The sequence below is a fragment of the Hylobates moloch genome, unplaced genomic scaffold (genome assembly GCF_009828535.3).
Source record: "Hylobates moloch isolate HMO894 unplaced genomic scaffold, HMol_V3 SCAFFOLD_1, whole genome shotgun sequence".
Lineage (NCBI taxonomy): Eukaryota > Metazoa > Chordata > Mammalia > Primates > Hylobatidae > Hylobates > Hylobates moloch.
In genome coordinates this window covers 172,468,996-172,493,774 of record NW_026652276.1, presented here as the reverse complement: position 1 = coordinate 172,493,774, position 24,779 = coordinate 172,468,996, and the positions used below count along the sequence as shown (strand labels likewise).

At 36.8% G+C, this 24,779-nt stretch overlaps 1 protein-coding gene across 16 annotated transcripts in view; it reads left to right on the top strand.

Moving 5' to 3' along the window:
• Positions 1-24,779, top strand: part of ADAM22 (ADAM metallopeptidase domain 22) — a 258,810-nt gene that overhangs the window by 118,995 nt on the left and 115,036 nt on the right. For all 16 annotated transcript variants that reach the window (XM_058425004.1, XM_032761139.2, XM_058425048.1 and 13 more), the window contains one exon: positions 15,870-15,936. In XM_058425004.1, coding sequence (XP_058280987.1) covers positions 15,870-15,936 — 67 coding nt within the window. The remainder of the gene's footprint in view (positions 1-15,869; positions 15,937-24,779) is intronic.

Genomic DNA, 24,779 nt, shown 5'->3' with positions numbered 1-24,779 from the left:
ACTGCATGTTCTTACTTATAAGTGAAAGCTAAACATTGGGTACACATGGTGGACATAATGATAGAAACAATAGACACTAGGGACTCCGAAAGGGGAGAAAGGGATGGGGACAAACGTTGAAAAACTACTTACTGGGTACTATATTTACTGTTTGGTTGAGGGGTTCAGTAAAAGCCAAACCTCTTAATTATACAATATATCCACGTAACAAACCTACACACGCACCCCCTGAATCTAAAAAAAACCCCAATACTGTGTTTACACTATATTGTAGTCTAGTAAGTGTGCAACAGCATTATGTCTAAAGAAGTATATACCCTAATTAAAAAGTACTTTACTGCTAAAAATGCTAATGATCATCTTAGACTTCAGCAAATTGTAATCTTTTTGCCACTGAAGGGTCTTGCCTCAGTGTTGATGGCTGCTGACTCATCAGAATTGTGGTTGCTGAAGGTTGGGGTATTTGTGGCAATTTCATAAAATAACAATTAAGTTTGCTGCATTGATTACTTTCACAAAAGATTTCTCCATAGCACGAGATGCTGTTTGATAGCAATTTACCCATAGCAGAACTTCTTTCAGATTTGGACTTAATCCTCTAGAACTCTACCACTGCTTTATCAGCTAAGTTTATATTATTTTAAATCTTTGTTGTTATTTCAACAGTGTTCACAACATTTTCACCAGGAGTAGATTCTGCCTTAAAAATACACTTTTTTTGGCCGGGCGCAGTGGCTCACGCCTGTAATCCTAGCACTTTGGGAGGCCGAGGCGGGTGGATTATGAGGTCAGGAGATCGAGACCATCCTGGCTAATGGTGAAACCTGTCTCTACTAAAAATAAAAAAAATTAGCCGGGCGTGGTGGCGGGCGCCTGAAGTCTCAGGCTACTCAGGAGGCTGAGGCAGGAGAATGGCCTGAACCCGGGAGGCAGAGCTTGCAGTGAGCCAAGATTGTGCCACTGCACTCCACCCTGGGCGACAGAGTGAGACTCCATCTCAAAAAAACAAAAACAAAAAAACCACTTTTTTTTCGCTCATCCATAAGAAGTGACTCGGCCAGGTGCAGTGGCTCACGCCTGTAATCCTAGCACTTTGGGAGGCTGAGGAGGGCGAATCACTTGAGGTCAGGAATTCGAGACCAGCCTGGCCAACATGGTGAAACCCTGTCTCTACTAAAAGTACAAAACTTAGCCTGGCATGGTGGCAGGCACCTGTAGTCCCATCTACTCAGGAGGCTGAGGCAGGAGAATCACTTGAACCCAGGAGACAAAGGTTGCAGTGAGCCGAGATTGCACCACTGCACTCCAGCCTGGGTGACAGAGCAAGACTCCGTCTCAAAAAAAAAAAAGACTCCTCGTCCATCCAGATTTGATCATGAGATTGTAGCATTCAGTCACATCTTCAGATTACATTTCTAATTCTAGTTATCTTGCTACTTCTACCACATCTGCAGGACTTCCTCCACTGAAGTCTTTAACCCTAAGCCATCCATGATGGTCAAAATCAACTTCTTCCAAACTCATATTTGTGTTGATATTTTGACTTCCTCTTATGAATATGGATGTTCTTAATGGCATCTAGATGGGTCGAAGGTTTTCAATTTACTTTGCCCAGATCCATCAGAGGAATCGCTGTCTATGGCAGCAATAGCCTTATGAAATGTATTTCTTAAATAATAAGACTTGAAGTTGAAATTACTTCTTGATCTATGGGCTGCAAAATGGATGTGGTGTTAGAAAGTATGAAAACAACATTAATCTCCTTGTACATCTCCATCAGAGCTCTTAGGTGACTTAGGTGCATTGTCAATGAATAGCAATATTTTGAAAGAAATATTTTTTTCCTGAGCAGTAGATCTCAATGATGGGCTGAAAATATTCAGTAAACCACATCATCAAAAGATATGCTGTCATCCAGGCTTTGTTGTTGCATTTACAGAGCACAGGCAGAGTAGATTTAGGATAATTCCTAAGGGCCTTAGGGTTCTCAGAATGGTGAGTATTGGCTTAAAGTCACCAGCTGCATTAGCCCTAAACAAAAGAGTCAGCCTTTCTCTTTCTCTCTCTCTCTCTCTCTTTTTTTTTTTTTTTTTTAAGGCAGAGTCACAGTTTGTGGCCCAGGCTGGAGTATAGTGACACAATCACAGCTCACTGCAGCCTGAACTTCCTGGGCTGAAGCGATCAACCTGCCTAGCCTCCCAAATAGCTTGGACTACAGGCGTGTACCACCACACCTGGGTGCTTTTTAAATTTTTTTGTAGAGACAGGGTCCTGCTGTGTTGCGCAGGCTAGTCTCAAATGCCTGAGCTCAAGCCATCCTCTTGCCTCAGTCTCCTGAAGTGCTGGAATTACAGGTATGAGCCACTGCACCTGACCCCTTCTTTTGAAGCTTTGAAACCAGGTATTGACTTCTCCTCTCTGGCTAGGAAAGTCCTAGATGACATCTTCTTCCAATAAAAGGCTGTTTTGTCTATGTTGAAAATCTGTTTTGTGCTATAGCCACCTTCATCAATTGTCTTACCTAGATCTTCTAGATAAATTGTGGCAGCTTCTCCATCAGCACTTGCTGCTCTACCTTGTACTTTTATATTGTGGAGACTGCTTCCTTCTTTAAACCTCATAAAGCAGCCTCTGCTAGCTTCAAACATTTCTTCTGCAACTTCCTCATGTCTCTCAGCCTTCATATAGTTAAAGAGAGTTAGGGCCTTATTCTGGGTTAGGTTTTGGCTAAGGGAATATGTGGCTGGTTTGATCTTCTATCTATACCACTAAAACTTTCTTCATATCAGCAATAAGGCTGTTTTGCTTTTTTATCATTCATGTGTTCAGTATAGCAGCACTTTTAATTTCCTTCAAGAACTTTTCCTTTGCATTCACAACTTGGCTAACTGTTTGGCATTAAGAGGTTTAGTTTTTGACTTATCTTGGCTTTCAACATGCCTTCCTCACTAAGCTTAATTGTGTCTAGCTTTTGATTTAGAGTGAGAGACATGCAACTCCTTCTTTACTTGGACACTTAGAAGCCAATGTAGGGTTATTAATTGACCTAATTTCCATATTGTTTTGTCTCAGGGAATAGGGATGCCTGTGGAGAGGGAGGGAGATGGGGGAATGGCCAATCAGTTGAGCAGTGAGAACACACACAACATTTATTAAGCTCGCTCTCTTACATGGGTTTGATTCATTGTGCCCTCAAACAATTATAATAGTAACATCAAAGGTCACTGATTACAGATCACCATAACAGATAAACTAATGAAAAGTTTTAAATATTGTGAGAATTACCAAAATATGACACAGACACAAAGTGAGCATATGCTGTTGGAAAATGGCACTGATAGACTTGCTTGGTGCCGGATTGTTACAAACCTTCAATTTGTAAAACAACAATAGCAACAACAAGAACAAAAACACAGTATCTGTGAAGCACGATAAAGCAAAGCACAATAAAACAAGGTATGCCTGTATTCAAAGAGATAACTACTGCATTTATGGAAAAAGAAAATCATACTTAAAAATTCAGAGAAAAACACCTAGAAAAAATAGTAGAAACAATAACAAAGCAGTAGACGTTTGAATACTATGGTTGAAAAATAAAAGTTCTCCCAGAAAACAGGAAAAAAGATGAAGAAGTGGAATATAGGAGAGACAAGATAAAAACTTAGAGGATCATTCACCATGGTAGTGATACTAAGAAAAGAAAATTTAGAGGATCATTCAGGAGACTAAACATCTGACTGGTAGGAGTCCCAGAAAGACACTAGAGAAAGGACAGAGAGGAAATTATTAAAAAAAAATTTAAGAAAATTTTTCATAACTGAAGGACAGGAATTTCTAGATTGAAAGTACCCATTGAATGCCCAGGACAGTGAATGAAAGAAGACCCACATGAAGACATATAATTTTGATGTTTCAGAATGGTGGAGATAAAAGAGAAGATCACAAAGGCTTCCATAGAGGAAAAAACAGGTTACATGGAATGGCATTAGACAGACTTCTTACTAGCCATACTAGGAGACAATGGAGCAATGCTGTGTAAGTTCTGCAGGATTTCTGTACTTACAAATCCAAACCATCAATCAAAGATGAGTTCTCAGAAAATGTATATGCAAGATTTAAAATAAATTAACATCATGCATTCTTTATTTGGAAGGCATTGGAGACTGAGCCCCACCAAAATAAAAGGGAGAAGATCAAGAAAATGTGAGATATAGGAAACAGTTTACAATGAAGATGGAAGCCAAGGGAGTTCCCAGGATCATAGATTCTAGGATTACGGCTGTACAACAGGCCTAGGGTGTGGTTAGTCCAGATGTGAGCAGGAGGATGGAAGGCCACAGGAGGGATGTAGCCAGGAAAATATTGGAATTAATATATTACCTAATATATTTGCCCATATCGAAGGCTTTATAGTTATGTAGAAAAGTTTAGTGCTGATGTAGCTACATATGTAGAAAACTAGACAAATGAAAAGAGAAGAAAATTATGGGAGGAGTAAAGATACAGGTTGAGGTTGGGTTTAGTGGTCCAGAGAATTGAGCTTTGTAGTCAGGCTGTCTGAATTTGAATGCTGTCTATAACACTTACTACTACTAACTGCATACTCTTGAGTAAATTACCTTTCTGTCCTTCAGTTTCCTCATCTGTATGGAGATAACTAATCATACCTACCACTTTAGTCTACTCCTGCTTCTGTAACAAAGTACCACAGACTGAGTAATTTATAAATCATAGAATTTTTTTTTTTTTCCTCACAGTTCTGGAGCCTGGGAAGTTCAAGATCAAGGCACTGGCAGATTCAGTGTCTGGTAAGGGGTCATTCACTGCTTCCAAGATGGTGCCTTGGTGCTGTGTCCTCCAGAGGTGACAAATGCTTTGTCTTCACGTGGCAGACAGGATGGAAGGGCAAATAGGACTAACTTTCTAAAGATTTTTATAAAGGCACTAATCTGTTCTATGAGGGCAAAGCTTTCATGACCCAATAACCTCCCAAAGGCCTCACCTTTTAATATCATCCCCTTGAGGGTTAAGTTCCAATGTAAAAACTTTGGGAGGATGCATCCATTCAAACCACAGCACCTACTTAGTATGTTGTTATGTGGATCAGATGAGCTAATACATGCAAAACCATTAGATCAGTAGAAATAGTACTAGTAATCATACTAATAGTAGTAGTAGTGGTAGCAGTGGTAATAGTAGTAGGTGTTCAAAATTGTTAACTATTATTTCTATTATTGCTATTAGTTTTAAAATTGAAAAATAATTAAGATGTTTAATACTTTGCTTGAGAAATTTTGTGGTAAGTACCCAGAAGAAACTGTTTAAAATAATAAACCCAAAACAAAACATTTTTAATGACCTATAGTGCCACCACTCAAAGGTGAAATTTTTAAACATGTAGGTGTACTTTCTCCCTGTGCATTGTTTTATTTATATAATTGTTATATTCTCGCTATATAATTTTGTGTTCTGCTTTTTTTTTTTAACATAAAAGAACCATATTACCTGTTAATACAAACTCTAATTAAAGAGTGTTTGTTGACTTCATTATTTTCCACTAAGTGTATGGAAAATTTTCGTTTAACCAAATATCTATTTTTATGTATTTAGTTTGCTTTGTGAATAACATTGGGTGATGCTTTCCTAAAATACATTTCAAAATTTAATTTTCTTATTAGAAATATAATACATGTTTATTATAGACATTTTAAGGTGCCAAAATAAGATCAGTAAAATTAATGTAACAGTAATCTAACTGTTAATTACCTACTCTTACCTAGAGATAAGCACTGCTAGCATCTTCATAATGTATGCCTCTTGTCTTTTTTCTTGACAATATGTATTTTTTATTTCTTTTGCAAAATTTTGAACTTTTCTTGTAGATGGTATGACCACCTTTTGATATCTTCTATGGCATGTTAGTGTCAGCAGAATGTTTAATTGTAAATTTTGGGATCTTATTTTTTAAATTGCTTTAAATTTTTTCAGTGTTTCACAATGATAGTGTATTGAAAATCTTTACAGCTACACATCTATTTTAAAATTATTCAGAATTATTCCTTAAATTCTTAGAAACAGAATTGCAGGTTCAAAAGGTATACATTTAATATGTATTGTCAAATTTCCCTCCATGAAAATTCTACAAAACTCTATGCTCACAGCCTTGTCAACACTAGGTTTTCTGATATTATCTTTTTAATTCCATAAAATGTCTCCTATATTTAGAGTTATTTTTCTTCATTAGATTCTTAGGTACAAAGAATATTAGAAGTTTAAGACTTTTACTGTTTTGAAAAATTGCTTTATCAAAAGAGGACAGTATTTGACTGTGATTAACAGTGGATAATAATGTCTGCTACTCTGTCTTCTCACTAATGATGGGATTGTTATATTCTTCACGTGGATGTTAAGCGAAATGTTGACAGGTTAACAGAGTAGATCTTAAGCCTTACAGTACTCCAGGCAAGATAGCATGGTGGCTCAGACCAGGGTGGTGGCAGTGGAAATGTTCATATTCTGGAAAATTTTTTTGAAAACACTATTGACAGAATTTTCTGATCAGTTGCATATATGATTTGTAAGAGAGATTAAAGAGTCAATGATCACTATGATTTTTGGCCAGGGTAATTGGAAAATTGAAGTAGCCATTTAAGAAGCTGGGAAGATTCTAGGAGAATCATGTTTGTCAAGGAAGATCAGGAGCCCAAGTTTGGACATGTTAAGTGTGATGCTTATTTAATAAGTAAGAGATGTTGAGTACATAGTTTGATATATGATTCCAGTGTTTAGAGGAGAATTCTAAGCTGGAGATATAAATCTAAGAGACATCAGCATATAATTGAGTATAATTATATGCTGTATAATTAATTAAGAGAAAACATTAGATGAAATCACCGAGGAAGAGAGTGTCAAAAGAAAAGAGGAGGATCAAGTACTGATCCCTGGGGGTACTCCAATGTTTAGGAACTGTAGCGATGAGAAGAAACATACAAAGGAGACAGAAGCAGCAGCAAGAGAAAGGAGAAAAACCAGGACTGTGTGGTTCCTGGTAGGAAATTGAAGGAAATATTTCCAAGAGGAAGGGTGATCAGCTATGTCAAATGCTGCTTATACATCAAGTAAGATTAAGACTAAGAATTAACTGTTAGATTTAACGATATAGAGGTAGCTAAATAGTGACCATGAAAGTACAGGTTTGGTGAAGTGGTGTAGTGAAAACCAGATTAGATAGGATCTGATTTTCAAGTGACTAATATTATAAAAATGCCCAATAATTCAACTTTTTTCAAGTGCCCCAAATCTCCATTTCTAGGGTACTCCTAAGAAGTCTAAGTAAATTTTGAAGTAAGTCTGGCAATTTTACCCTTAAAAAACTACAAAACATTAGTCCTTTACTTGGCTGTAATGGGGAGGAACATGTCTCCCTCTGTTGATTATTTGCAATAAGATTCACCAGGGACTCATTTTAATTGCCTTAGTGTAGTGTGTTCCCTGGTACCTTGGCTTTTAAAGTGGTATTGAGCCACAATGATCAGATATGCCAACAGGCCATTATATGTTAATAGAATTTTACTGGCATATTCATAGGCTGTTAATTTGATTAAACTTTCATGTCTTGGTAACTTTTCTTTATAGCAGAATAAACCTAGGAGATTCTGATTTGGTAGGCCTGAGGGTGTCTAGGCATTTTTTTTTTTTTAATTTACTGATTTTGCTGCAAAGGCAGGCTTGGAAAACTTTGCTTTATTAGGAACAGGGGTCTATAAATAAGAGCTAACATTCATGATAGTGCCAGGCTCAACTTTTACTTGATCACATTTATTGTAAGTGCCCTAGTCCTAGCATACACATTTAAACCTCCCTGATAATTTTCATCAGATTGCGACTTCCTCAATAGAAGTAACAAAAATAGCCTCACCTTTAGACACAAGGGTACACAGAAAATTTCTTTTATGTGCATAAGCAAGAGAAGAATTATATTTACAAATTGGAAAAGTAATAAAGTGAAACTTTCATCCAAAAATCAGATATTTAATAAACTTAATTCCCTTTTGTAGTTTCCTTTTAATTTAGTTTAAACAACATAAACATTTTAAATACCACTCATTACATGCTGAGGGTATAGATAACAGTTTTGGCACTCTAAAAAAAGCTGAGGAATGGATGGTTAATTCTCAGTGATATTTATTCATTTTCTGTAATGAGGATTCTCTAGTATATCAAAAGGATCTGGAGGGCTGGTGCATGGCTAGAGAAAGTAAGAAAATAAAGAAGATGAAATGGAGGTGTTGGGGAGGGATTCATAGAATGGAGAGAATGGGAAGAATGTTTTCTTTAAAAAACCTTCCTAAGCTCATAATTTGTTATTCCTCTTAAAAGAAATAATGAAATTTGGATCCTTAAAGCTTCCATTTTTTCCAGTTCCCTTCTTCTGGAGAGCTTTTAGTAGTTTAAAGACCTTATGAAATCTTTGATTTTCTATTGTGACCTATGATCTGTGGGCTTCTCTTATTTTCACTGGTTGGATTATAATCATATTTGAAGGCTTATGATTCTTTTATATTGTCCACAGAAAGTTACATTTAATATTTGGTGACTGCTCTAAGGAAAACATAGTAATTTAGGGCAGCATAACAATCATTGAATGTTAGAATAAGAAGGCATAGCTTGTTACAGTATATTATAATCTTTACAGTGTATATTGTTTTGCACAATTCTGTAGGTCAACTGGGCAGATATGCTTTATGTAGTGTCAGCTGGGATGCTATTATATCTGGAAGATGCAAACTTGCCTCAGTGACGTGGTTGGAAATTGGTGTCAGTGTTGGCTTGGAATTCACTGGGTCTGTCAGCTAGGGACATGATTCTCCTCCACATGGTCTTTTTATGTGTTTGCTTGGTCTTCCTGACAGCATGGTGGCTGGATTCAAAGGAGAATTCTACATGCATGAAAATGGAATCTGCAGATCTCAGATGTTACACAGAGCTGTAGTTTGAATGTTTGTCACCTCTAAATATCATGTTGAAATTTAATTGCCATTGTAACAGTATGAAGAGGTGGGACCTTTTAAGGGTGATTAGGCCATGAGGGCTGGCTGCACTCACAGGCCTGGGATTGGTGCCTTATTAAAGGGCAAGTTTGATTCCCTCTTGCTTCTGTGTGTGCTCTCCCCTCTCTCTCTGGCTCGCTCTCACCCTCTCTTGCCTTCCCTTACCTTCCCTCCCTCTTCCTCCCTCTCCCTACCTCTTTCCCTCTCTTCTCCCTGTCTCCTTCCTCCCTTTCTTTCTCCTTTTCTCCCTTTCCTTCTCTCTCCCTCTCTCCTTCTGCTTTCCTTCTCTCTTTCTCTCCTTCTACCATATGATGACACAGCAAAAAGGCCCTCACAAGTTGCTGGCACCTTGATATTGGACTTCCCAGCCTCTGGAACTGTGAGCCAACATGTTTCTGTTCATTCTACATTACCTAGTCTGTGATATTCTGTTACAGCAGCACAGAACAGACTAAGACACACAATATCACTTCTGTCTCATATTTTTCACAGGGCCAGCTCAGATTCAAGGGGAGAAGAAATGGTTTCCACTTTGCCATTAGAAGAGTTACAATTTGTCGCCTTCTTTAATCAACCAGTTTGTCCTTTGGCCACAAATTATTTGTATTTATCACATATGCAGAATGTATTGAATTCCTCCAGAGACCCCTGAAAAATCTTATTCCATTATAGTATCAGGCTCAAATGCAAGGTTCAGGTTCTCATCATCTGCATCAGATCCAGGTGTAGATAAGGCTTCTTAGGTGAGGTAGCCCAGGTGTAGACCCTGGAACCAAAAAGATAACCTAAAATACAGGGTAGATAGGGGCAGGATGACTGCAGTAGGCACTCCTGTTCAAAAAGTGGGAAATAGCTACTCAGCAGTCACTGGTCCGTTGAATTTCTTTTTTTCTCTGTCCCCAGGCTGGATCATGGCCATTCGGTGCAACTCTGCCTCCGGTTCACCTTCTTGCCTCACCCTCCCTGGGATTACAAGCGTGAGCCACCGCGCCAGGCCTGGTCCGTTGAATTTCTGATACTGAATCAGGTATGTCACTGGTTTCTCCTGCTTTGGCAGAAGGGAATATATGTTGCTTAAAGCTCTGCTTTGCTTCCTGGGAGCAGTCCTTTTGTGGTTCTTGGGTTCATCCTCTGAGTCAACATTTTTTTTTTTAAAGAAATGTGCCGGGCTTAAAGCTACCTATCTTTCTAGGTCTGTTTCCTGACTATAAAAAGTTTGAACTGATTGTCCATTTTGGTCCAAGCTGGTGTGGTTCCAGTGATACAATTCTCTTAAGAACTTCACAGGTTTCATGTGAATCTCATTGGCATTTACCCCATTAGACAAATCCACATCCACAGATCTTTTTGAGATAGGTCCCTCTCTACTGTGAGTTAAGATGCTATGGGACAATGCCCTGAAGATTCATACTAGCCTTTTTGTTTAGGTGAGAACGTCTATGAGAACCTACAAGATTCTTAGAAACTCTTTTGTCTAGCTGAGGCCCTTAATAGTTTTCGGAACTCTTTTACATAGATGATTTGGTCAAGGCGAAACAGCCTTTAGTCTTTCTGAGTTGTAACAAAGCGTTTTAAAACTACACCCTTGACTTACTCTTGACCTTGAGGTTACATCTTACTGGCAGCACCTTGGATTAGATCTTTGCTCTGAGGCTGTTTCTTTGAAAATCTATTGCACATTCAAGTTTCTTTGTTCATTTGTTTGCTTCTTATGCAAGCATCACTTCAGAAGCACATGATTTTGTTTTTTTCTATTAATTTTGTTATGTTAACTGTGATAACTTGGTTAAGGTAATGTCTCCAGTTTTTTTTTCCACTGTCAAGTTGTTACTAGGATACATTTTGAAGGTAGAATTGAATGTTCGGATTTGACTGAGAGAGGTATGCATTAGACATGTTGAATTTGAGATGCCTATTTGACATCCTAGTAGAGACTGGTTCAGAAACAGGAGTGCTGGTAGATTGGAAAGATGAGATATTCCTGTTTTCATTTTTCCAGTGAATACAGAAGTGAGATTATCTGAAGGGAGTGATAATGAGGGAGCACAGCAGAGATGTGAGGAGAGAGATTTAGAAGGATCTTCTCAGAGTAAATTGACCGGAAAAGCATAGTGGACTTAAGGGCAGTGTTGTGACGAGGGACCGTTTGACAACTGTGATCCTAAACCAGCCTATGACCATTCAAGATGTTCTACTTCTTAGAGCCAGACTTTGATTAGTAGAAGGAGTTTTACTGTGATTGAAGTTTGGTCAAGCAAGTACAGTGGAAAGAGGGCTAAATTAGTTTAGAGTGTGTGCAGGGAGGTGATTTATCAGGACAGATCATGGAAGATAAACTGGATTAAGTAGACAAGAAGGAGGTGAGGAGAGTGAAAAAGTGGTAGATAGGCTCAATGGTTTTAAGTTACAAAACAGTGAGAGAGAGTTCTAGAGAAAGATGAATAGATATGAGATGGTGAATAGGGTATGTGAATGATTGAAATCAGGTTGTGGGATGCATTTCATCGATGTTCTGGTTTAATACCATACCAGCTTTATGAAGTGATTTTTTTTTTTTTTTTTTTTACTGTCTCAATTTTAAACAGAAGCAAATTATGTTGATCAAGATTAAGCAACTTGGCCAAGGGTACACAATTAGTAAATGGCAGAGCTTGGATGGAAAATTAAAATATTTGTTTTTGTTTTTAACTCCCAAACCTTTGTATAATACTATACCAGCTGTCTCTGATTCATGACAGTTGCCCACTACACAAAGGATAATCATTATTATGACTGAAAATGTTTACATTATATTTGTTTTGCTTTTTTAGGCTTGTTATGACATGCAAATGAAAAAAGGTCTCAGAAAACATTTCTAATTTTGTAAACATCTACTTACGTCCTTTAGAGAATGAGTGGCTTTTAGAAATCGGTTGAAAATGATTTTTACTTTTATATTTCAAAGTTCACAAACAAGCATTCACACATCATTATTAAGCTATTAGTATGGAGTGAATTCTACCTGACCCATTTACATTAATATAAAATTTCCTTTATGTTAAGGAGGTCTTCCATTTTCCTACACTTAAAATGATTTAAGTAGATCCCTATATAATGATAAACAATGACGTTCTAAAGAAAGTAACAAGATAATTTGATTATCTCTACTTCAGGAAGCTTCAACAAAATTAGGTTCTAACTTGATGATAGTAAAGATTTTATGGTTTAGTAGAGGGAAAAGTGAAACTTTAAATTTAAGGATTCTCACCCTAATCATTAAAATAACAATACTTAGCAGACTTTCACAATATGCAAACAAACAAAACCAAATTGCATGAGCTGTTTTTGGTTTAAAATTACACGAAGCGCTTTCCAGCAATACTTGTATATAGAGGCTTGATTGAAATAGCTGCATAATTCCTGAGCAGAGGGCTTTTCTTTGCTGTAATTACATTCGTGCAGTGACTCATATTCTCTTAATGCCTAGATTTTATAATTCAAAGGGAAACGTTCCCTTGAAATTTGAAAACCTGGAGGACTCAAAAGTTGTTTTTAAATTTTATTATTCTTATTACTACTACTATTCCTACACCACAGCTAGTATTCCTCTGAGGAATATTTGACTTAGGTGATTTTGATTTCACTCATGCTGGCTCCAGTAGGGGGGTTTGACTCATGTGACAGTGTTAGAGCAAGGATCCCAAAGATGTCTAGCACAGGGATAGGGTGTTCTGCATTCAGGGACTTCAGCAGTGGACATGTGGGGCTTTCACTCTGGTATTCACCACCGTACAGCTCAGTTTGTTTTAAGTGTCAGCTTACTTTTGACTTTCTGTTTCTCTTTCCTTCATCAGCTGAATGATTTTTTTCTGAATTTACAAGTTCAGATTCCCAGGAGAGGGAACCTGGCTGGCTCTGCTGATAAACATGCCTCTGTATGATGATGTTTCTCTCCTACTTCCGGGGAAGTTTTTAAGACTGATAGCAAGGTTGGAGGACAGTCCTTTGCAAACACCTGGCTAGTATCTCTCCTGTTTTGGGTAAACAGGGTGTGATGCGGATGCTGGAGCAATTACCAGTTCTGCCTGAGGCAGGTCTTTCCCATATAATTTCACGTTTTTGTTATAAGCCCTTGGAAATTTGTGAAATATATAATATACTCATGATGAAGACAAAAAAAAAAGATAATTTTCAGTTGGATGTACAACAAGTACTTTCTTCATCACTCTCCTTTCCAACAATATTGTTCAGTTCTCTGTAAAGAAGCATGATGGTCAAGGGAGGCCTGGCAGGAGAATGTTGATTGTTCAAAGACAAATGTTCTTGTCAAAGGATTGGTTTAGGAGTGGCCATATAATGTAATTCTGGCAACAGATACTTGAGAAGATGAATGCTAAGAGCTATTTTTGAAAGGGCTTGTTCACTTTTAAAAATAAATACAAGGCGTTTTTAAATCTTGGAATAATGTATTTTTTATAAGATGCTGAGAATTGCAGCCGTCATATCAGGGTCATGAGAGGAGCCAGTTAAGAGGGCCCCAGCTACCATGCTGAGGGCAGAGCAGAAAGTTGTAAACACCCCTCATCTCATTAATGGCACTGAGCCACCCCATGAGCCAACCCTGGAACTGCCCTGATGTCAGGTGGGAAAATTACTTTGATGCAATGGTAGCCTCCAAGTATGCTTAGGTGAGCTATCCTAGAGGTGAGGGAACCAAAAGCTCCCACAGACTAAATTCCAATCCTCAAATCACATAATTCACTAAATTAATTTAAAGTGCACAGTGAGAGGCAAGAGGAAAGATTATTAGGTTGGTATACCTGGGTTAGGGGCAAGTAGGGTAGAGGGGCCGTGCCAGCTAATCCTGGGATACATAGTGTTCATGTTCATACATCTGCATATGCCTTCCCTGCTGATGGTGTGGTTACAAGGACCAGAGTTGAGGTTTGGGCAAGCCTCAAAGATAGCAGTTGTCCCAAGCTAATAACACTTCCTCAAGTGTCTGAGAGATACTGGGACAAGTATGCCTAGTCAGTGGCTGTGGCTTGCCAGTTAGCCTCACAGACAGTGGTGAGTTCTGTTGTGTTTATTGGACAGATAACAAATGGGGCAGGAAAGAGTATCAGCAGTTGTTGTTAACCAGGGTGATTTTGTACCCCAGTGTACATTTAGCAATGTCTGGAGACATTTTTGATTGTCATGACTGGTACATGTAAGAGATGCTACTGGCATCTATTAGGTAGAATCCAGGGATGTTAAGTGTGCTACAGTGAACAAGACAGCCTCCCAAGACAAAGAATTATCTGGCCCAAAGTATCAATTGTGTCGAAGCTGAAAAACCCCCTCATGAATATTAAGTGCATATGTATATTTAGTGTATCCTGGATATTTAGTGTATCCTGGATATTTAGTGCCTCTTATATATTTAATATATCATGAACATTTATTACTCATATGCTTCAAGAGTAATTGACATTTGTTGATCCTGCAGCCCTTTCTGTCAGTGTGTAACACATACACAATCTTTTTATACTTTATACATCTGTGAATTCTGTTCATGTCTTACTAGCAAATACATACTTAAAATATCTTAAAAGGGTTTGCCTATATTTTATAAACCTCAAATTTATTTATCAAATAGAACTGAATATCCTCAGAAGCAAATTTATATTATACTAGTCCTGGAATTTCAAAGAAGAAATAAGATGATAAATGTCCTGATCGTTTAATATACTTTTTGTTGTGTTTTCTACAGCTTGCAGCTGAGAGCATGCTAGCTGATTCTCACATAAAGTCAGTAAGAACATCTATTCTAAAGATAAATGAAGCATTGACTTAGATTATAATTACAAGTTTTCTAAATAGTAATATAAGCATCAGATAGTACAGGATTATGGTGCCTGCATTAATGTAATGCTTGTTTGATCGTTCTGTTTACATTTCAAGCAATTGTAGACATGGTGCTTATCATGATGAACCTCTGTGCTCAAAAATGCACATTTTTAAATGATTGGAACAGTTTTTGTTTGATGACCTTCAGTTTACTTAAGGACTTTTTAGTTGGCTCAATGTCTATTAATAGAGCAACACTAGAAATTTATAGCTTCATGCATTTTTTAAAATTTATTAATGATAGTTTTATTTATATTTTAGTGCTTTGAAAGATTAAAAATATGTTATGGAAGTTTGTGTCTTGAGACCCCTCCATTAAAAGGGAAAGTTTTTCACATATATGAAATTAAAGAGAAGCATATTTAAGATTATAGAAACATGTAAATATTGTTGTTTAGGATTGATTTCAAAAAAGAATTATTTTCAAATGTTGATGGTATATATTCCATTTCATTTCTTTTAACTTTCTTTGCCTTTTTTTATTTTGTGATGGAAACTAACATTTTGTCAGATGAAAATATCACATATAACACATAAAGAAATGGTAAGGCATAATATACAATTAAAACTGTTTGATAAAAAGTTAAAGTAAAAAATTAAGAACAATATGTCTTTAAAATAATGATGTGCTTACGGTAGTTTCCTGGAATTATTGGCTGGTTCAGCAGAATCAGCTGTGCTCAGCAATGGAGTGACAGGTGGTGTAGGCAGTTCAACCTCATGTCCTTTTAGAAATACTGGGTGTGTGTGTGTGTGTGTGTGTTTGTGTGTGTGTGTGTGTGTGTGAGAGAGAGAGAGAGAGAGAGAGAGAGAGAGAGAGACTTATAAAGTGTTGATTTGGGGAGGGTTAAAGAATTGTTAAAGCAGATATGTGTAAACTAGATCCTGATTTTCATGTTTTACATTTTTGGGATCCTCTTTAGTCATCATTTATTTTTGTTGTTGCAGTGATTTGCTGTCCTCTGAATACACAGAGAGACACATTGAACATGGAGGCAAGACTGTGGAAGTTAAAGTAAGTGAAATTTTCCTACTTTTGGGGAAATTTATTGAGAATCTTTTAATACTACTGATTATGATTTTAATTTTCAATGATATTTCTAATGTACAGTTTTGAGGGTTTTAAAAATACTTTATAATTTGAAGTTTTATCACCCACTTTGGAAAAATGAAACTTTACTTTTAGTTATCAGAAAAAGAGTTTTTAGGGTACTATAGGAATTGTTAGACTTATGTTTTATAGGATTTCTGTAGCTGCAAGTACTAGGTTGGTGCAAAAGTCCTTGTGGTTTTTGTCGTTACTTTTAATGGCAAAAACCCCAATTATTTTTATTTTTATTTTTATTTTTATTTTTTGAGACAAAGTCTCACTCCTGTCGCCCAGCTGGAGTGCAATGGCACGATCTTGGCTCACTGCAACTTCCGCCTCCCAGATTCAGGTGATTCTCTTGCCTCAGTCTCCCAAGTAGCTGGGATTACAGGCGCCTGTCACCACACCTGGCTAATTTTTGTATTTTTAGTAGAGAGGGGGTTTCACCATGTTGGCCAGGCTGGTCTTGAACTTCTGACCTCAGGCGATCCTCCCACCCCGGCCTCCCAAAGTGCTGGGATTACAGGCATGAGCCACCGCGCCTGGGAAACCCCAGTGACTTTCACACCAACCTATAGTTCTTTCTTAGATTATGTCACTGAAAGTAGTTTTTGAAATTTGCCTTTAAGGTTACCACTGAAAACCAAGAGGTGAAAACTTGGGTCCAGAGTAGGTGTTTGCCTTTGCATTCAGTTGTGAAAGATTCCCAACCCCGCCGTCCCTCCACCCCGCCCCACCCCACACCTCCACTGGTAAAATGTAAAATTGTTAGATCTACAGGAGATCAAGGAGTTAAAAATACCTGGAGACAGAAATCTCAGGATACTAGTTATGACAGGTAAACTGTGAAAATATTAACACAAAAATAAAAGCCTCCACCAGCTAGAGGCATAAGAATATGGGGTTTTTCCCCTAGATCTGCAGATGGTATAATCTGAGAGCATATGAAAACAAAAGCCACCCAAGTATAGGGCTTCCTTCTGCTCAATGTTTAGTATAGTGACTTTTGGCCAAGTGTTTATTTTCTTCTGAATAGTGTTCAGAGTATCTATTCTACTTTATCTGAATTATAATCCCACTTGTTCATATTCATTTCCTTTTTCTAATTACAAATTAGATACATGCTCATTTTAGAAAACTTGTAAACAGAGAAAAGTAGAACAAAAAAGGAACACTTTATCCTTAAACTCATCACTGAGAGATAAATGTTTTCATTTTGTTATTTGAGTGTTTTTTTGTCATATGCACACATTTGTATATATACATAGATATTTACATAGTATCATATATAGCTACAATATTGTATCTGCTTGCTTCTGTATCATTTTGTAAACATTTGCCAAGTTATTTTCCCATAAAGCCTTTGTTCAGTTTTTTATGTACATATATTACTGTAGTAAAGCTTTATTTAAACTAAACTGTTATCAGTAACCAAAATAAATTATATTGTCCTATTCAAATGACAATCTGAAGATAACTGAGTTTTTCAGTTTTATATATATATAAACTAAAAGAAAACTTTTCATTATGGAAAAGTTTAAACATATTTCGAAGTGAAAAGAATGCTATAATGGAACCCCTCATTCCCATCATCTACCATCAACAGTTATCAACACTTTGACTATCTTTTTTTTCTCTCTTTACTTTGTGTGTGTGTGTGTGTGTGTGTGTGTGTGTGTATGTGTAGTATTTTAAAGCAAATTCCAGACATTAGAACATTTTGCCAGTAAATACATCCTGTATACCTATACATTTCTAATTCATAAAGACTTAAAATCTGGTAATTCTTGTAAGCGACCTAGATGTAATAATTATGCCTGTCTCCCCAGAAAGTTATTCTAAACTAAAGATAGGTGAATTGAATGGTGGATTAATTTATATTACTGCCTCCCTACAGAAAGGATATCAGGATTCTTCTAGATATAACAGGGGAGGATGGAGCCATTTTGTTTATAGTTGGGAAAAAAAATTACCTAGGGCTAGAATCTCCAGGTCCTTTTATTCCCATCCCTATTCATTTGGCTTCACTTCTCTGTTTTGTATGATAATGTTTTTTCTGATGTAGAGTATCTCTTATTCCCTTGTTAAATTAAAGAGGAAAGGAAACAGGCCATTCACTATCTATTTCCATCTATGTCTGTCAGTGGAATGATGAAATGCAAAAAGAGCGTGGAGGGTGGACCCAGCAGACAGCTCTCTGCTGTCTCTACAGTAGTATCCTTTTTCAGAAAACTTGTACCTAATCAGCAAAGTGCACTCCACTCTAGGATCTTAAGGCTCCATGGGTATACATAACACATGAAGCGCTGACTTTGCTGCACAATCTTTGCTGATTTTCCAACCTGAGAATTGCACTTTCTTTGTTGATGGTTTTTCCAACCCCTAAGCCTGTCATACCAGGGAAATGATAAATACAAACTTTGTCCAGACTGAAGGGCCAGAGGTTGTTTCTTTTTCCCTTTAAGAAAACCTCTTTGATCTCACCTGTCACCTCCATTTGTTTCCACTCCATTTAAAAATCTAACTCAAAATTCTCCTCTGGGTTTTTCCAGGAACCACATTGAAAGTGCTGAATTCTGCCCATCAATCCAAAGTCAGTAGCCAATTATTTCTTTTTTTTTTTTTTAATTATACTTTAGGGTTTTAGGGTACATGTGCACAATGTGCAGGTTTGTTACATATGTATCCATGTGCCATGTTGATTTCCTGCACCCATTAACTCGTCATTTAGCATTAGGTATATCTCCTAATGCTGTCCCTCCCCCCTCCCCGCACCCCACAACAGTCCCCGGAGTGTGATGTTCCCCTTCCTGTGTCCATGAGTTCTCATTGTTCAATTCCCACCTATGAGTGAGAACATGCGGTGTTTGGTTTTTTGTCCTTGCGATAGTTTACTGAGAATGATGTTTAGACAGTAGCCAATTGTTCCCTCCTGTCTCGACCTCTGTGCTTAGCTCTTTGGGATGTTTCTTTTTACATGAAATCTGATAGAAGTCTGTTTTCTTTATTGATGACTCATTAATACATTATAAATCAAAGTTGTAACGTTTTATATTTTTTTCCTTCCCTACAGTACCTTTTTAAAAAGCAACTCTTAAAACTTTTACTTCTCCTTTACCTTCCATGTTAGTTTGCTAAAGCTACCATAACAAAGTACCACAGACTGGGTGGCTTAAACAGTAGAAATGTATGTTCTCTCAATTCTGGAAGCTAGAAGTCCAAGATCAAGATGTTGACAGGGTTGGTTTCTTCCGAGGCCTCTCTCCTTGGATTGTACATGGTTTTCTTCCTGTGTCTTCACATGGCTTTCCCTCTGTGTGTATCTGCATCCTAATCTCTTCATGTGAGAACATCATTCCTATTGAACTAGGGCCCAACCTAATAACCCTGTTTTAACTGCATTACCTCTTTAGAGACCCAGTCTCTACATACAGTTATATTCTGAGGTATTAGGGGTTAGGACTTTAACATATGCATTTTGGGGGAACACAATCCACCTATAACACCTTCCTTAAGAGCCCTGTAAGTTTTTTTTTTTTTTTTCTTAAAGTTGGCTTTTCTCTTGGGACTGAGGTAAATGAAAGGAAATATGAAATCAAAGCTAAACTCTAAGAGTTTCTTGTGTCAGTTTGCACAAGCATGGCCATATGTATCCTAAGGATGCAAATTTAAAATTAAAGTGTTATTCCAAATTTAACAATGGCTAGAAACCAGTCGATAAATGGCTGTGCTCAGGTGTCTTTGAACTTTTGGTAAAGGCATACATTTTTCAGGAAAAAACATTTTTAAAAAAGAGCTGGATGCAGTGTCACACCTGTTTGCAGCTACCAAGGAGGCTGAGGTGGGAGGATCACTTGAGCTCAAGAGTTCAAGGCCAGCCTGGGCAACATAGCAAGAGACTGTCTTGAACAACAACAAAAAAAACATCATAAATCTTTTAGATTGCAATTTTGTTTTTTAAAATCTATATGGTAAAATATACAACTGACACAGAAATTCACATAAAACAATGTATGGGTTGATGAAATACTAAAGGCAAACGTTTTTATAATGACCATTCAGTTCAAGCAATAGAGCTCGGCCAGCTGTTTATTTGCTGCGTCCCAAACCCAAGCCCTTTTCATCCTCCTCTTGTAAGATTTGTAAACACTATCCTGACTTTTATCGTAATCCCTTCCTTGCTTTTGTTTATAGTTTTATCACCAAAGCATGTACCCCTATAGTTTAATTTTGGCTGTGTAGGTTTTAAAAATAATTTTTGGCTGGGCGCAGTGGCTCACTCCTGTAATTCCAGCACTTTGGGAGGCCGAGGCGGGTGGATCACGATGTCAGGAGATCGAGACCATCCTGGCTAACACGGTGAAACCCAGTCTCTACTAAAAATACAACAAATTAGCTGGGCGTGATGGCATGCACCTGTAATCCCAGCTACTCAGGAGGCTGAGGCAGGAGAATCGCTTGAACCCAGGAGGCAGAGGTTGAATTGAGCCGAGATTGTGCCACTGCACTCCAGCCTGGGTGACAGAGCAAGACTCTGTCTCAAAAATAAAATAAAATAATAATGTTTTAAAAATTATCTTTCGCTTTTGTTCCCCCTTGCAATTTATTTGTTGAAGAAACCAGATTGTTTATCCTATGTAATTTTCTACAATCCGGATTTTGATGTTGATAGCAATTTTGTATTTAATGTAAAAACAAACACATTTTGGTGATTGTTCCTTAACATAATGATTTGTGCTATCTGCAGGGACATCATCAGCCTCATTGAAATTAGTTTATCTTGTTCACATAGCTGTGCATAAATATACAACTGACACATAGCGGTGCATAATTCTGGTATAAAAGTTTATCTTGTTCACATAGCTGTGCATAATTCTGATATAAAAGTTATATTAAAACTTTAAAAGAATTTTTTTCAAAGGTTACAAAGATAAAGTCTTTATGCAAGAAAAGAAAGATACTTTTTGTTCCTTTAATGAGACATATTAATCTTTCACTTACATTTATTTTCAATCCATTTAAAAATTAAATTCTTAATTTACTCATCTGTTTAGGGAGAACTTTTATGTGATTGACATGGACTTCTAAAAGAATTTTAAAGTAAAGTCTCAACTAATCAGAATACCTTGGGAATACAACTTTAATTCTGATTATGGAGAACCATCGTTCTGGATTCGTAAGACGAAGGGCTTTGGAATTGATGAGTAGTGGCAACAGAGTCTCAGCCATGCAGTTTGCTGCTTTATAGCTTGTTTTGTCTTGAAACAGAAAGCTGCTAATATATGGGGTTAATTGAAATGAACAGTTATATAGGCTTTAGTTAATCAGTATTATAATACTAACAGTAATAACTATTTATTACAGTAATAACTTTTATTGTATGATGTGATAGTCACATAAATTTGTATGTACCATTCAGTCCTCAAGACATCCTGTAAATATAACTATTATCCTAATTTACAGAAACGAGACACAGAGAAGTTACACAACTTGCGAAAGTAACGTAGTAAAGAGTAATAAAGCTGCAGTTTGAATCTAGTTTCTCTAACTCCAGAGCTGACGCTTACATGTATAAGATTTTACATACTATAGAATGTACACCGAATGTATGGTGTACATTCTATAATATGTAAAACAAGATAGGCATAAAAATTGAAATGTATTTTATTTATACTCATGGTATACATATCTACGTCATTTTTGGTATCTAACAATTTCTCCTTTATGTTCTTTAATCCTTAAACTGAAATGGTGATCTATATAAAGACCCTTTAGGCATTTCTCTCAAATTCAGTTATGCATTTAGGTAGTTTTTCTGTAATATCAGTTGCCTTGGGCAAGAATGGTAAAAGACACACTCCAGGCTAAAGCTTGTTTTATTTTTGTTTGAATGAACATATGAGGAAAATAACCATAGTATGAATTTTAGAAAACTAAGAGAGGAATGTCAAATCCTTTATATATGTCAGGAATATGTGTAGATAGGGCAGGGAACAAATTTTCTTGTGGCCAAAAAGTAAAAGTAGACATCTTTGTAGAGATATGATTTATTATATCACCAATGAAAGATCATGACAGTCAGGCATATTCTGACTATTAGCATAGTTCTGATAATATTTCTTGGTTAAATTGTTTGATCTCATATGATTATAGTAAAAAGTAATGGGCACTGAATATCTGTTTTTATTAGCTCAAGTTATTTCTAAACTACTGTATATGAGCATTCCCAACTTTTCTTTGGGTTAGATTTCTAATCCTTAACGATGAGTTTGTACAGAGACATCCATTACACAATATTGATTTTTGACCGGTAATTAGCTGTTTACTACTCATCGTTTGATTGAATTGAGTGCACTCAAGAATCATTGCATCAAAATCTTAATTGTATTCATAGTTGCAGTAAAAAGATGAATAAGAAAGCAAAGGAGTGTGGGCCACCATTGAAGTCTGGAAATGAGTAAAGGAATTGGAGAGAGTGCTGTGTGTTGAAGGGCAGTTGTCAGAGGAGAAAGGAATACATAAGGGTGGGAGAGGTGATTATGACTCTAGGGAACCTTTTACTCTGGTGGTAGTGTAGTTACATTCAATTACATAAAAGTTACATTTATTTAGGAAAACTGAAAATGGCCACTATCATCTGTGGAAACAAAGTAACAAGGAATTTGAGTTAGTAGCAAGGAGGAAGCCTGAGTTTTTATCCAGAATAGTTTTCTGCTTCTGTTCACATCTGTCTTCCCTCCCTGGGGTGGGAGCTCCATGATAGATTTCTAACCTAGCACAATACCATCTCCCAGCAGGCACCTATGCTGCTAGCAGAGTCTCTAGATGCCTTTTGTGCTCATTTTTCTAAGTCAGATTTCCATTTCTTCTTTCTTAAAAAAGGGATACCTTTTAAAAATCCTGCCTTAATGGTTTAGTTTTCCCCAGTGAATGTGTCAATGACAGGAAAAAATAAAACACTAGTAGAGGACAGCTGTAAGAAATCACTTAGAAAATTTTAAATATAGTGACTGTCAGGACAACAGATGCCTCCCTAGCTAACTTTGTAATTCCTGTGAACTTGAACAGCAGTGATAGAAAATTTCTTGTGATCTCAAATTGTATTCAAGATTTCTCATGTCACCTCTTCTAGATTTCCCCACAAGGACCATACTTCTCAATACTTGAATAACTCAAAAGGTACACAACATGTTAGAGAAATAATGTTTCTTAAGATATCTTTTAAAATGTATTGTTTGTAAAAACAACAACATTTCAAAATTATATGTGCAATATAACACCATGGACTCCTTTCTTAAGTGAAATATGTTCTCAGTTTGTCATTAGTGACAGAGTTTAGTTTATATACGATATAGGTTATGGTTTAGTGACTGCATTCCATTTCTTTTTTTTTTAATGACAGTACTTATACTTAACATATTCTGTTATGGGACATAGATTTTTTTTCCAACTCCAGTGCAAATTGAATAGTAAAGAATTGCTTGAATTGTTTCTTTTTTGGCCATGGGAAGCACAAAAGTAGCTATTAAACTGTCAAAGTGGCTCATATTTATTGCAACAGAAAAGACGAACACATGGGTTAATTTGCTTTTGCTTACCCTGGATATAAAATTTCCTTATTGATTCTTAAAACTGCATTACCATACAGAATCTGGCTCTTTCTATAAGAGTAAGAAGAGTACACAATTAAATATATATATAAAAAAAACAGACCTTGGTGTGCAGTAAATTTTGCTGCATGCATTCTTAGTACAGGGCTATCCATACCATTGCATCAATGATGAATCTTCTGAAGTAGAGACTTGTGTGTTTTTTCAAGTAGGTTTTTAGGTTATCTTTTGTTTTGGATGGAGTCTTTGAGATAAAATGTAAGCAACAGCCACTGTTACCAAGTAATCTATACTAAGGCTTTTTCCTTTACTCTCATTTTCATTTTTCTTTTCCAGTAGAACAACTCAGCAACAGCATTTCTCTTCCAAAGTGCCTTCCTTATTTACAGCTTTCCCTTGCCTTTGAGAAACATGCTTTCTGTCTTGAATTCTCACTTCAGTAGCTTCTCCAGAAACTCTTGGATAAGGCTCTTGGATAATACTTCGTCACCTAGACGGTAATTAAGTCACATGGCTTAGGAAGATGGCTTTAGAAATGATGTTTTTCCTTTTGAAACAGATCTATTTATAGAAGTTGTCACTTAAGCTCCTAATTTTATCACCAAATTTCAAATCCAAGTTTCAGGCATTTTCCTTGCCTCTGAGGAGATGGGGAGGCTTCTTTCCAAGTAAACAAGCTCAGTGATGTGCATTTTAAGGGCCGGCTGATGGGCACAGTGTCAACTGAGGGCCTTCAGTCATTGGAGGGTCTCCTGCTGCCATGGTAATTGGAATTTTTTTTTCTAAAAAGAACAGCTATATTGAGGTATAGTTCACATACCATAAACTGAGGTGAGTTTTGGTCTCCATTTTGTCTGCTAGGGAACATAGATTCTTTAACAGTGTGTGTGTAAATACAGTTGATTAAAATGATCACAAACAATTAATGAAGCAATGATAGGGTTGTTTGGCAGATGTGACTACCTGTATGTTAAAATCTGTTTTTATGTTTTCCTTGCTGCACTTGCTGGGAGATTTAGGTTAAGGACTCTCACTGTTAAGCTTAAACTCTGAGAGCAGAACTTTTGGTGTGGAACAAAGAGAACCCTCAGGTGCACGTGTTACAGGTTGTGGCATGAGCATGCAGGTACCTCACATAGGTTCTCTCAGACAGGAGAG